Source organism: Temnothorax nylanderi, unplaced genomic scaffold (assembly GCF_030848795.1).
Source record: "Temnothorax nylanderi isolate EJ_2023f unplaced genomic scaffold, tnyl_v1.0 TNYL_tig1363_pilon, whole genome shotgun sequence".
Classification (NCBI taxonomy): Eukaryota; Metazoa; Arthropoda; class Insecta; order Hymenoptera; family Formicidae; genus Temnothorax; species Temnothorax nylanderi.
In genome coordinates this window covers 4705-19631 of record NW_027250425.1, presented here as the reverse complement: position 1 = coordinate 19631, position 14927 = coordinate 4705, and the positions used below count along the sequence as shown (strand labels likewise).

Genomic DNA, 14927 nt, shown 5'->3' with positions numbered 1-14927 from the left:
ATTTAACATCAATAGAAAGAGAGATTTTTCATTTTTCACGTTTCCACCCTAGGGGAAAAGATTTATGATTGACCCCTGAGCCAAACATTTCTAGGAAATTACTAAACTGCTGCTCACTGCTGCTGCATTTCACTGCCCATGAAAACCTACCTTAAAGAAACAGCATATCTCTCATCAGTCTTATCTCACAAATATAACAGGTGCGATAACCCAAATATAGCGTTCTCACGCTATTAATTTAAATTTATTTATAAAATTGTCTTTATAGATGTTTTGCGAAAAGGATATAATCGAAAGGTTTCTTTTGTTGAACCTACAAAACGATGACAAATCAATGAGTCATGAAATACATTCTTACTAGTGCCTATTCACTGCACTTTCTTATCGCTCTCTCTTTTTCTATCTGAATGATACGAAAGTACAGTGAGGAGCAACAATAAAATGAGTTCCTTTTTCGGTGTAGATGAGCGCATTATTTCTAACTTCCAGCCAATTGCGAACCTACAAATGGTGCACTCATCTACACCGAAAGGAAACCCATTTATGCTCCCCAGTGTAAATTTTTCTCTTTCGAGTGCAGAGGATACAAGATAGTGCAGTTAAAAGGAACAGATGTATGACGTAAGTCCGTATTTGTTGAGTTGAAATAGTTGAATATGAAAAGAATATGGCGACAGTGATCTCGTAGCAGTGGATGAGCTTTCGATTTCGACCTCGAAGTACGTACCAGTGTTCATCGTCGTGTGATTAGAAGTGTTTTTTTTTAAGTATCCGATAAATCGGAGACGCGACACGATGAGCTTCTTCAGCAAGGTGTTCGGCGGCAAGAAGGATCCGGCTGCACCCTCGACGGCCGAGGCGATTCAGAAATTACGCGAAACGGAGGATATGTTGATAAAGAAGCAGGAGTTCTTAGAGAGCAAAATAGACAATGAAGTGTTAATAGCGAAGAAGAATGCGTCGAAGAACAAGCGAGGTAGCATATATAACTTGTGCATCCTTTGCAACTTTCATACTTCGAGTCTGACTTTACAACTCAACTGTCAGTTTGATTGATTGTTATATGTATTTGTCTCTTTCATTTGCGCTCTATTTGTCATTCTGAATTATTATCGTCTCTCTTATGCTTACATTATGTTTTTAAACGATGTCTACATTTAGTATAGTTGTGTGTCTAATTCAACTCGTCACTTAAAATTAAAAGCTATATCTATATAATATATATATATATATACATATATATGTATATATATACATATATATATGTATATATATACATATATATGTATATGTATGTATGTATGAGGATAAGTCAATAATTATCTGGAATATATTTATGCAATTTATTGAAGCATCAATAGAGATTACATTTATATATTATTTCAATATATTCTCTTTGGTTTTTAACGCATTTAGTTCAGCATTTCACAAATTTATTTATGCTATCAGAAAAAAGTTCCTTGTTCTTTTAGCTACGTATATCATTTCTTTCACACTGTGGTCAATGTTAAATCAAGGATTTCTTAAGACATCTTTGAATGAATCATATAAATAGTCATTACCTGAAACAAGTGATACTAGAGACCAGATTACGGTGCCGTTTTCCCCATTCCAAGCGCGTGCTAGCAGCCGTGAGAAGTACCCTCTACACCGTGCTGTCTAGCGGTGTAACATAGCAAATATATTTATTTATTTATTTATATAATGTTCTCACGGCGCTCGGCCGCTAGCACGCGCTTGGAGTGGGGAAAACGGCACTGCAAACCGGTCTTTAGTGGTTACCATCTGTTTGGTATACTCAAAGATGTCTTAAGAGATCAATTTACCATTGACCGAAATATGAAAGAAGCAATGCACGCATGGCCAAGACTCAAAAATATTCTTTTCTGAAAGCATAAATAACCTTGTGGAATATCAAGTGTATTGAAAAGCAAGAGGATTACATTGGAAAATAAGGTAAATATAAATCTCTATTGGTGCTGCAATAAATTTTATTCCTTAAATTTTATGCTTAATTACATTCTGGATACTTATTACTTCTTCCGTATTCAAATAATATGTCCATGTAAATCCAATATGTCGAAAACAGATTTTTACCTGCTATAAGTTTTGCCGGCAGAGTACAAAAAATGTAATAAAATCTGCTGACAGAATACTGCTGGCAAATTTAATGCAGAAACCAGGCAGAATCTGCTGTTTTTCTAATCATTTAAATGACATATTTTATTTGTAAATAGTTTTGAAATGATAGATTCTGCTTGATTTTTATAATAAATTATGTCAATAGGCTCTGCTAGAAGAACACAAGCTTAATTAAAGACAAAAGTTGATGCCACAAATTGACTGACAAACTGTTAGCATATTGCTAACATTTTGCTTACTGGATATGATTGAATTAAGCATTAAGAATATTATATATCTTTTAGCTGCCATTCAAGCCCTGAAAAGAAAGAAACGATATGAAAAACAGTTACAGCAAATTGATGGCACACTGTCTACGATTGAAATGCAAAGAGAAGCACTGGAGAGTGCAAATACAAATACCGCCGTTCTTACTACCATGAAGGGTGCCGCAGATGCGATGAAGGCTGCGCATCAACATATGTAAGATTTTCACATTTTACCATTATTAGTAATTGGCTATTTTTCAATATAATCTTTGGGTTATCTGAAAGTAATATCTTAATATAAGGTGGATATGTTAAAAATGAAAAGTTATTTCTTTAAATATGAAAATAAATATATAAAATATACGTCTGAGTTATATACAATAATTTATGTATTAAATAATGTATTTATATTTTTGTTATATTTAAATTACTTTTTGTTATATTTGTATTATATATTTGTTATATTTATACTATAGGGATGTCGACCAAGTACACGATATGATGGATGATATAGCAGAGCAACAAGATGTGGCTAGAGAAATTTCAGATGCCATATCTAACCCAGTAGCATTTGGCCAGGATGCTGATGAGGACGAGTTAGAAAAGGAGCTAGAGGAACTTCAACAAGAACAGCTTGATAAAGAATTACTTGGTATTGATACAACGACAGATGAACTACCAGCAGTACCAACTTCAGTTCCTGTTGCGCCAAGCAAAATTCGCACAAGTAACTATTATTCTTATAATGGTATAAATTTCTCATATATTATAAAAATATAAAAATATGAACAATTGTGTCACGCATATCTGAAAAAATTATTATAATTTATGGCATCGATTTATGGTCTTAAATTAGAGCAATAAAATATTAAAATTTTATTTATAGAAGCTAAACCGGAAGAAGACGACGACTTGAAAGAGTTAGAGCATGGGCATCGTAAAGTGATATTAGAAGTGATGTTAAAATCAAAGATACAAGATGTTTTTAGATAATGTAAATTGTATATTATTATCACCATGCATAAATTACTATATCATTAAATAATTAATTAATTAAATTAATTTTCTAATATGAGTATGCAATGCTAAATTTCTTAAGGTAGTTCTCCAGTCCTTGTACTAGAGAAATCGATTTTCTCTAGATTTTCTGAAACTGTGAATATACGTTAATTTAGGTGTGCTTTATGCGTGGTCGAAACTTAAGTACCTCTTGCGGTATAAAAAAAATCAAAATACTGAGCCTCAAAGTTTCAATTTCTTTTACTAAATTTTAGTAAAATTGAAACTTTGGAGGCTCAGTATCTCGATTTTTATACCGCAAGAGGTACTGCAGTATCTGACATCGAGATACTGCATCGAGAAAATCGAGATACTGAGCCTCCAAAGTTTCAATTTTTACTAAATTTAGTAAAAGAAGTTGAAACTTTGAGGCTCAGTATCTTGATTTTTTATACCGCAAGAGGTACTGAAGTTAGACCACGCATAAAGCACACCTAAATTAACGTATATTCACAGTTTCAAGAAAATCTAGAGAAAATCGATTTCCTCTAGTACAAGGACCGGAGAACTACCTTAAGCAGAACTTTCGAACAAAACTACTGATGTTAATATTTAAGCTTAAAGATAAATATTTAAGAGTAAAGATTATATTGCTTGTACTTTTATGTGTGGTAAATATTACTAATAAGTGAAAGAACAAACAAAAGTTGCTTATAATCAGTGGCAGAGAAAGAGAGTAGCATATTTTATATTTACAGTAAATATATTGCTAATATACAATAAACGTTAAAACTTAGGAGGCAATGTTGAATACCCCAATTCATGTAACATTCAAATATATATCTACTATTATATAAAAGGGAAAAGTTTGTACCATTGTTCGAGGTAATCTTAGAAACTACTGAATCGATTAAAAAATTTTTACACTGGTTGATACTCTCAATACAGGCCCTGGATCAAAATCCAATAAGATCGTCTATGGTCCCCTTCAAACCTTTCAACTTTTATTGAAACACTTTCCAATAAACCAAGCCGTCAATTAACACTTAACGAAAATTAACACAATAACATTTAAACGACACCCAACGATAAAGGGATCATGGCGACACTGATTAAATCGACATAGAACATTAAGGGGATCCTGGAGTGACAGCGACAAGGCATAATCGGTCTAAGCAATATCTTTGAATTGGCTGAACAGAATGGAAAATTCTTTTACACGATTAAAGTACGCACAAAAATGTAGAGGGCTGTACATGATTTTTTCTGATAAACTAAAAAAAAATTTTATTTTTATAAATATTGTCTTCACCTGACGACAATATTTGCTTTATACAAAAATTCTGCAGTTTTTCTATAAAAAATAGTGATGCAGCCCTCTACAAAAGACTGTCAGGAATAATATCGTGCAATTAGAAGTAAGATTTGAAGCCTAAAAAAAAAAATATTACTTAGACTAGAGTCCTATATTAGTAGAGAGACGCAAACTTGTTCCTCCTTCTGATTGGTCGGTTATAGACCAATAGACAGTAGTGAGTACGATCATAAGATGGCGGTCTTTTGACTAGGGGGTGCGTTCCGTTTCACGCATTGAGCGCATAGACTGCATAGAGAACCGTTCCGTTTCACTCAATGCGCGCATCAGTGAGTATCGATAGCGCACAGAATTCCCCAGACCCCCACCACTTCTCGCGCATTAAACGTGCATCAGCTACCGCAGCTCGGACGTGAAGCATTTGATGCAGAGTTAATGCGTCCGCGGAAAATTCAAAAAGGCGCCTTTTGCTCGGATTTGCGTTCATTTGAGTTGCAGTTAAAATAATTATGGAAAGTGAAATGATCGAATTTCCAGTCATTATTGACGAAAGTAATGAAGTTATCACCCTTTTTCTCGACAAAGAAACCGCTGCGAAGGCTAATCAAGGTACAAAATATGTACAATTAGTATATACTTATATAACATGTAATTATAACCTCGAAATTAACGAAAGATTTTTACAGATGAACAGTTTTTGCGAAGAATTATAAATCAATACAAGCAAAATGCTGATGGATTGAAAGATGCATTGCCATCATCTGCAGTTACTGAAACTATCACCGAAGAACCCAGAACCAGTATAGTTTTTCACAATTTTACATCTTGCTAAGCAATTAGTGTGAACTTTGCAATAAAATTTAATTTATAATGACTTCTTTATAAACTTTCAGATGAGTCAAAATCAAAATGTTTTGTGTGGCCTGATGCTGCAGTACTTTTACTTATAGAACAGTACAGGGGAAAAGAGCATGAATTTAATACTGGGATAAAGAGGCATAACGTCATTTGGGGAGATATTGCTACCGAAATGAAAGAAGCCGACAAAAAGTATGAGGTTACTGGACTTCAATGTTCTACAAAATTTGCTGGCTTGAGACGAACGTACAAAAATATATATGAGCAGAACAAAAAGAGCGGTAACTCCCATAGTAGTTGGGGTTTTTATTCAGTAAGTATATGCATATGTGTTTGTAAATATAATTTGTACTATATATATAGACTTACAAAATTGATTTTGTGTTTGAAGGTTATGGATTCATTAATCGGTGAGAAGGCTTATATAAAACCTTTAGCCGAAGCATCCAGCGAAGGTCCAACACCACAATTAATATCGATGAACCATCTATATCAGGATCATCTCCTTTGCTTGTTTTGGAGGACTTACGAAGTATAACATAACTAATAAACTACGATTGGAGTAAAAGTTGCTTTTAATGTTATGCATAAAAAATATTGTCAATATTTATATTAATATGTATTGCAGGTGCGCCTAAAAAAAGACGAGGTTGAAAGTATCCTAGAAAATTACATTAGCGATATAAAGCACGAAAGAGAGAGTATGATAAATCAGCGAGACGAAGAAAGGAAAAAGAGAGAAGAAAAAAGAGAAGAAAAATACGAAGAAAGAAGAAAGAGCGTGAAAAAATGCATAGTGATAATATGGAAGTACAAAAATCATTACTTGCCGTCCTGCAGACTTTAGCAAATAAGAAATAAAAATCAAAACGATTACTTACCGTTACTGCAATTGTATGTGCACTGTGATATTACAGATTTAAGTAATAAATATTAATATGTAATACATATTTTTATATACAATTATATTTATATAAATAAAATAAATATATTAATAAATAGTCTTATGAAATCTGATCTTTTATTTTATAACATTCATTAAGACCCTATACAAATTTATAACTACTACAAATTTATACAAATTTATAACTACTACAAATTTATACAAATTTATAACTATTCTAATAAGTACAGTTATATTTTGACGAAGTTATTGAAAAATAATCTTACAATTGTACAATATACATGTATTTGTACTCCAAGAAGTACACAAAATATTGATTTCAATACGGTAAAATCGTTTATTTTTATGTTTTCTTCTTATTTTAGTTCCACGTTACCTTAATTATATTTTCATTCGTAGCGCATTCATGATTGTTATTCGCTTCTGTTTTCCGAACTCTATTGCATTGCTGTGTATAAAATGGTCGATTTCCTCGTCATGTCTGAATTGTACACCTATGGGCATTTCATCATTTTGGAATAGGCAGATATTATGTAATACACAGCAAGCTAAAATAAATTCTGGAACTTTTTTGGTATCTGTTAATGGCAAACAGTCCAGAAGTATCCTGAACCGCACTTTCAGGGACCCTATAGCACGTTCAACTGCCATTCTCGTGGACGACAAACAATAATTGAAATTGTTTTGCCGGTCTGTCAGATGTCCATTATTCCGAAAAGGCACCATTATGTGAGGATGAATGCCATATGCAGCGTCTCCGATGATATGTGAATCATTCGGAAAATACTCTTCAGGCAATTCAAGAAAACGGGCTACTGGCGAGTTCCGAAAGACTCGAGAGTCGTGGACCGATCCAACTTGTCCAGCATATACGTGTGTAAAATGACTGAGAGAATCACATACTACTTGCACATTTATAGAATGGAAACCCTTTCGATTTATGTACGAGTTTGCATCTTCAGAGGGAGCTCGGATTTTAATATGTGTCCCGTCAATAGCTCCGATTACATTGGGAAAGCCGCATGATCTTTCGAATCGTTCCATTACATTTACAGCAACCTGATCTTTCGGCCATGTAATAAATCGAGGTGCAACACAATGAAGAGCATACGTAACACGTCTCAATGCTCGAAAAGCAGTTGCTTTGCCTACTCCAAATTTCGTTGCTACAGATCTGAAACAATGACGTACATATATCATATAGATTAAATAATGTGACAGTTTTTTATTGTATATATATAATATATATTTTCCCATGTAAATACCTATAAGAATCAGGAGTAGCCATAAACCAAATAGCGATAAGAAGTTGGTTTTTCTCTGGTATTGGCTTTCTGCCAGAGAGTGCATTATTAATTGCACGTAATCCTGGACCAATTGTTTCCAGCACCATTTCGAAAGTTTCAGGAAAAATTCTAAAATAACGCGATATAAAATTCATTTTAAAATGTAATTATTTCAGTAATCAATCAGTAAAAAGTTTATTAGTGATTTTGGTGGTTATGATAATAGTTTTATACAAAAAACTTTTTCCTATATTTTTAAAAATAAATATTTATATTACTCACCGAAAATGTTCTTTAAATACTGTTCTACTGTAACCAGGAATAACTCGCTCAACGTAATCCTCTATTTTTTCAGTAAAAACAGTCTCTCCGCGTGTTTCACCAACCATTAATACTGAATATATTAATTCTAATTCACTATTTAATGATAAAATATCTTCATCATTTTCGCTATCATCGCTGGTATTGGTAGTATCACTCGAATCACTGCTAAAATTTCTGAATTCTTTTTCAGCGTTTTTATTCAACAAAAATAAGGTTAATACGGATAATGTTTTGTCACCCATGGTAGCATCCATTTTTTTGATTCGCATCAAACGCTAGCAAACCGTTCCGTTTCCAAACGCGCATCATGCGCACTGATGCGCACTAACGAAACGGAACGACATCAATGCGCGCAGCACATTGAATGCACTCAATGCGTGAAACGGAACGGACCCAGAGTCATAGACATATTATGGGCCAATTCCTTTTAGTGACACAAGTCGACACAAACATCGTTCTATCCTTCTTGGCATTCAATGAATAACAAAGACAGAACGACACTTGTGTCGACTTGTGTCACTAAAAGAAATTGGCCTTATATCTAGACCGAGCGTTAAGGAGTGGGGGTATAGGCGACGTAGAAAGAGAGACACTCTGTTGTGTGGCTGTTCGTTCTCTCTCGTTTCGCGCATGCGTACGCAAAATAAGTGTGATGGGAGGGAGGCATTAAGAAAGAGGAGCGAGGTGGAACGAGAAACTAAGGCCGGTATTCATAGTCAGATCTTATTTCAAGACCGTCTTAAGTAATATCTTAAGATGCTAATACGACTCTGTGATTAGTTAATGACATCTTGAGATTGTACTTAAGACGGTCTTAAATATAAGAACCAACTATGAATACCGGCCTAAAACTTGGAACGTGAAACGGCTAGAAGTTGCTGTATCACAGAGTAAATACGTTTTTTACATATAAAAAGATAATGCTTTTTACGGCGAGTTTGTTTATCGGTATTTATTCAAGTTTATAAAAGGACGCCAATAAAATAAAGTAGTGAAATAAAGTGCTGGGGAACGTGAAAACTCTCTTTCTCTATGGTAGATGGTGACTATATATATCAAACGTTAATAAATACTATAAACAGATGACGTAAAAAGCAATATCTGTTTATATGTAAATAGTATATTGTGATACAAGTGCGCGAAGTTGTGCGCTCCGCGCACTCGTGAGCAATAGCAACTACGCACGCACGTGTATCACATACTATTTTGTATTACAAGTGCGCTTAAAAGTGCGTGGAGCGAAATTTACGTGGACGATATCTCTGTTAACTTACGCGAGTGCGCGAAGCGCACGAGCAGACATAAACCTTATACACGAGTGCGCGCAGCGCACGAGTGATATGTATGGGGGATGGGGTCCGGGGGGGGCTTCGCCCCCCCGACTTTGATTAACTAATATCAGTTTTAAAAATCGGTGTAGTGTTATAAGCCTTATTATATTTCTGTTTTGATTTTTGAGGTATGAGATTTTCAGTTGCATTTTTAGCAGTTTGCTTTATTTCTGCCGGTGTGAGTGGGCTATCAGTATCATTCTCAGATGTGATTTCTTGCTGATGATTCATGTTGTAATAATTTACGTCTAAATAATATCGTGCAACACCAAAAGAATGCGTATATGACACGACTGGACACGACTGATGACTAGCATTTGACAGATTGTTGTAAGGTTAGCTTTGGTTACGAATTAGCTTCGTCTGCTGGGAGATGGCGTTACGTTAGAGTGCAGTCCGGATAACTAATACCGGACATCGGGCATGTTTCATTGCTTGCGGGTGGCGCTCATGCCCGTGGGCAATACATTGTCCACGCTCGAGCAACCAATCACATGCCCGTATTTCCATTACCGTACCGTTTTGCTTCCTTTACTGCATTGATGACGTCACGGCCCGTGGAAACGACATTTCCGTGAAGTAATTGGCTTACCGTGAGAAATAGGCTATTTCTCGCACAGAAATCCGTCAAATAAAGGGCACTTTTCCGCGCACATGTGATACAATAGTACATTGTGCAACAAGTGCTGGAAGATGAAAATTCACGGGTGCGGAGTTGACGCACGAGCCGAAGGCGAGTGCGGTCACCGCACACGGGAATTTTCAACTTCACGCACGTGTTGCACACCCTATTTTATGTTGCAAGTGCGTGGAAAGTGGTAAATCCCGCACGCGTCGCGTGCGGAATGTGTCACTTTCCATGCACGTGTGACATAAAAGCATATTACTCTGTGGTTCTGCAGCTATACGGCATAAAGTAAATACCATCGATATTAGGAACAAACACAAGTTGTATGTATTTTGGTTATTATATATACCCAGTAAACAATTTGTCAGCAAATTGTAACCAAATTGACACCAAATACGCGCAAAACTTGTCGACAAATTCGGTGCGATCTGTGTCTGCAAAACGCTTGTGTTTTGCTAGCAAAGCTTGTGTACATGACTTGACACCAAATTGACGCCAAATATCGAGCAAAACAGGGCAGCAAAAGTTCAACGGCAAATTTGCGCCATATTGTGAACAAGGCTTGCCAACAAAAGCTCGACAGCAAATTTGTGCCAAATTGCGAGCAAACCTTGACGAAAGAACTTGACGCCAAATTGACACCAAATACCGAGCAAATCTTGATGACACAGCTTGACGCCAAATTGCAGCAAGCCTTGTTACGTAGCCATTAATAAATACTAATATTTTTTTTTTTTTTAGGAAAAATTAAAAGCATTAAATTATAAAAAAGCATATAATTTGTTATTGATTTACAATAAATTATTTTATACATATGTTACATATGTTAAAAGAAATCTTTATATTTATAAAACATTATAAGACATTTATAAAATCTAACGGTGGCAATATAGTAATTATTTATATATTAATTACAGTAAATGTTATACAATGTGAATTTACTGACATATGCAAACATTTAACTTTGTCAACAGCACATACAATATTTGTAAACACTCGAGAATCTTATATAATGCCTGGAACACATACTCCGTGCGCAGATAATGCATTGGCCGGTATAAGAAGGATTTATAGAATCTTACTGAAAACACGAGTATAATTTCTATGAAAATGCATCTAAAACAATATTCTTATAAGCCTAATACTACTAACTTTCCTTTCTTTAATCATACAATAATAACTACCGTGCATATTTAAACAACTAGTTCAAACTTGAAACACGATTTATTATTTGCAAGAATGCAAAATTGAAATAAACAAATGTTCACAATGTGCATAGTTCGTCGATTACGATGGAATAATGCAGTACTGTTGTCAGAAGAAATAACAAAAGAATAATATACATCTTTAGGTGCAAGCAATCGAAGTGAATTTTGTAGTGTTTGATGTAATAGAAATTAATATACAGCAGAAAAAAACTGTTCAAACAAAACTTTTAAACCGTTTAAACAAAACTTTTAAACTATTCAAACAAAACTTTAAACTTTTACAGATAAAAAAATACACGATATTTCATCAACAGTTCCAAGATTATTTTGAGAAATATTTTAATCAAAGAAAGAATATGTAAAATTTTTAATATTGCAAGAATATAATAGTTATAAAACTAAAGCATTTCCCTTGTATTTTAAATTGTTTTAAATTGTTTCTATTTCAAACTAATATTACAATTTTGCCTTAATCAGATTCAAACGGCAAGTAGAATGAAACATTTTATTACATAATATTACATATTCTTTATACTCTTATAACTCTTCTTTAAGACTATAAGAGTATAACTCTTTATACTCTTATAACTCTTCTTTATAACTCTTATTTTCACGAAACATTTCGAATATTTTTTATTCTCATCACTATTCTCGCAGTTTTCAGAATTATCATCGTTGTCATCTGAATGAGCCTCGTTATTGTTGCCGGTGTGTTGTTAATGTTAAATATATCTCTATAATTATCGTTATTTCGAAATCAAAGTGTTCAGAGTACTCAAAATGATCAGAATTATTAGAAAATTCAGAATGGTGAGAAAGTTCAGAATGATGAAAAAGTTAAGAATAATGAGAAAGTTCAGATTCTTTTTGATTATGAAGAAATCTGGTATTACGGAACTTTGGCTTTTAACGGAAGCATGTGCTTGCTGAATATGCGACTGATCGAATTCAATTAAAGAATCTGTTGAATTGAGTTTTTCTACAACTTCAACATTCACTTTCTGCCTTTTAACTTTCTTAGAAAGCTTATGAAACGGTGTTTTTTGGCATGTTCTAAAATAAACTGCAAATAAATTTAAATGTTATGTTTACATAAAATACATAGATTTCAAAATATATACTATCTTTACTCTTTAAAACATTTATTTTTTCAGATTTTCTACTGCACAATCACTATAACAAATGGAATGTTAATGGAAAAAAATATAACTAAATTAATTAAACTAACAGTACAAATAAACTTATAGGATGGAAGGCTGGCTGATTTTCTCGAGTTATAAAAAGGTCATCAATTTAAATTTAAAAACAAAATCTCGTTTAATTAAACAAATTTTAAATACAATTAACGTTTTACGTTTCGACTTTATATACTTAGTCTTCTTCAGAAACCTGATACATAAGAGATAATACATAAAAAATAATTAAAAAATAAAAGAAATAAAATTGCTACAGATAAAAAGGATAGAGAACAAAGCCGCATACTTTGGACTGACTTGCCAGAAATGTAGCTAAGATCTACACTATGACATAGTATAGACCTTAGCCACAATTAATGTATATACGAGTTGTCAAAAATAGAATGAAATAAGTCAAGTAATAAAATTGTTACTATTATCTATACCGTTGTTATTATTATCAAACGATATTATTTATTATTTGACAGTGTAAAATTGTAATGCATATATTAAAATTACATTAGGGCTAGAATATAAACCAGACCCACAAGAATGAGAGCAATTTCAAGATCTCAAGACGAGAATTAACCAGATCTTACAGGGCGGAATTAAGGAGTCTGGATTACTGATTGAAATCAAAGTAAGAAAAGAAAAGAAAAAAAAGAAAAGAAAAGAGAGGGGGGCCTCTGCTTTTGTCTACGAGATCAATTCTAGGGCTAGAATATAACCAGAGCCACAAGAATGAGAGCAATTCCAGATCTTAAGACGAGAATTAACCTTGCAGAGCCCCTTGTACTACCACGATCAATGTCGATCTTCCAATATGGCGTCCCAAATGAGAATATCGGAAGGGCCCTGCTCGCTGGACCGGATTCCTCTCCTCAATCCTCCCTCAAGCTCTCCTTTTCCTGGCGGTGAGCTCTCCTTGGGAAGTCGAATCTCGCTCGGTTGGTCTCCAGAATACGTGCCGCTTAGCTCAATCAGTTACGAAAGAAGGAAAACGTACTCGTTTCGTCCGAAGAAACGCAGCAAGAGCGGCCATGACACTGCAGTGATGGTAGAAATGGGATCCTGCGCGCGCATGCGCATACTCAGATCTTCCAACCGCGTACATACGTTAACGGTCCGACGGGCGCGCTACAGGCACGAACAGGCGCAGTTTTGGCGGGCAGATAGGAGCCATGAAAGGACGCGAGAAGGTAAGTAAATAATGTAATATTTATAGCAATAGTAGTAGTAGTAGTAGTAGTAATAGTGTATAGTGCAATATTAGCATTATTTTAATAATATGGAAGGAAATACTTCTAAAGGAGCCGTTAAGAAAGAGAGTAGTAGAAAGTTTAATTTTTCATGGCTAGATTTAGACATTTTTAAAGGATGGTTGGCTCCCCATTCCAATAATAATAAAGCCTTTTGTACTGCATGCCAAATTCCTATCACGTGTCACAAGTCATGTTTAATTAAACATTCAAAATCAGACAAACACGTGGAAAAGATAACTCAAAGCCTCAGTAATATCACTAATAACAATACCTGTAATTCGTCACTTTCACCTAAGGATAAAATAAAACGCGCCGAAATAAAATACTCAGCCTTTTTTGCAGAACATAGCGCCGCTTTTCAACTTTTAGACCATTTAATTCCTTTAATAAAAGATATTAACTTAGAGCCCGAACTTATGCAATCTCTTTCTCTAGGCCGTAAGAAATGTCAACAAATTGTCAAAAATGTAATTGCAAAACGCGAAACAGAAGAACTTACTAAAATTTTACAGACACATAAATTTTCAATTTTACTTGATGAAAGTACAGATATTGGAGATACAAAATTGCTTTGTTTATTGGTTAAATATGTTTCGCCTACAGATAAAAAAATAAAAACAAAATTACTTGAGTTAATATCATTAGATGCTAAAGATTGCAAAGCAAGTAAACTTTTTGAAACCTTTAAAATATTATTTGAAACAAAAGAAATTCCTTTAAAAAACATTGTTGGTATGGCTTGTGATAATGCTTCTGTTATGACAGGAGCTAATAATTCGTTTTTCTCGCGTTTAAAAAACCGAAGCACCGGGTTTAATATTATTGAATTGCATCTGCCATTCATCTGCAATCATAGCCAGTAAAGCTTGTGAACAATTACCAAAATCGTGTGAACATTTAATTAGAGCTGTTGCTACATACATGTCCGGTAGTGCGAAGAGATGCGCAATTTTGGGCGAGTTTCAAGATTTTTTTAACGTTCAGAGACAAAAAATTCTTAAATTATCAACCACAAGATGGTTAGTGTTGCATAAATGCGTCGTAAGACTTCTCGATAATTGGGAAGTATTAAAACATTATTTCATGGTAGCCGTGCTAGAAGATAAATCACAATCCGCAGAAACTATTTTAACATATTTGAATGATAACACAATCAAAGCATATATATTATTTTTGAAATATTCCTTAAATTTCTTTAATTCTTTTAATGCTCTTTTTCAATCACGTGAACTTTTAATTCATAAATT

The 14927-nt window shown here is 34.0% G+C and overlaps 3 protein-coding genes and 1 long non-coding RNA gene across 4 annotated transcripts; 3 read left to right on the top strand and 1 right to left on the bottom strand.

The window, feature by feature from the left end:
* The first annotated feature begins 643 nt into the window (after positions 1–643).
* LOC139787255 (charged multivesicular body protein 4-like) lies at positions 644–3462 on the top strand. The gene is made up of 4 exons (XM_071726326.1): positions 644–976; positions 2427–2604; positions 2867–3117; positions 3277–3462. The coding sequence occupies exons 1-4, from the start codon at positions 796–798 to the stop codon at positions 3381–3383; spliced, it is 717 nt and encodes a 238-aa protein (XP_071582427.1). The 5' UTR covers positions 644–795; the 3' UTR covers positions 3384–3462.
* A 1501-nt stretch (positions 3463–4963) lies between these two features.
* Positions 4964–6574, top strand: LOC139787253 (uncharacterized). Its single transcript, XM_071726325.1, has 5 exons — positions 4964–5313; positions 5391–5504; positions 5598–5875; positions 5954–6094; positions 6191–6574. Exons 1-5 carry the CDS (start codon positions 5214–5216, stop codon positions 6407–6409), a joined length of 852 nt encoding a protein of 283 aa, XP_071582426.1. The 5' UTR covers positions 4964–5213; the 3' UTR covers positions 6410–6574.
* Positions 6562–8612, bottom strand: LOC139787252 (putative nuclease HARBI1). The gene is made up of 3 exons (XM_071726324.1): positions 8035–8612; positions 7732–7881; positions 6562–7640 (listed from the first exon to the last, which is right to left on the bottom strand). The coding sequence occupies exons 1-3, from the start codon at positions 8343–8345 to the stop codon at positions 6848–6850; spliced, it is 1254 nt and encodes a 417-aa protein (XP_071582425.1). The 5' UTR covers positions 8346–8612; the 3' UTR covers positions 6562–6847.
* A 1776-nt stretch (positions 8613–10388) lies between these two features.
* Positions 10389–13413, top strand: LOC139787254 (uncharacterized). The gene is made up of 2 exons (XR_011722570.1): positions 10389–10737; positions 12398–13413. It is a non-coding gene; the product is annotated as an uncharacterized lncRNA (long non-coding RNA).
* The last annotated feature ends 1514 nt before the right edge of the window (positions 13414–14927 follow it).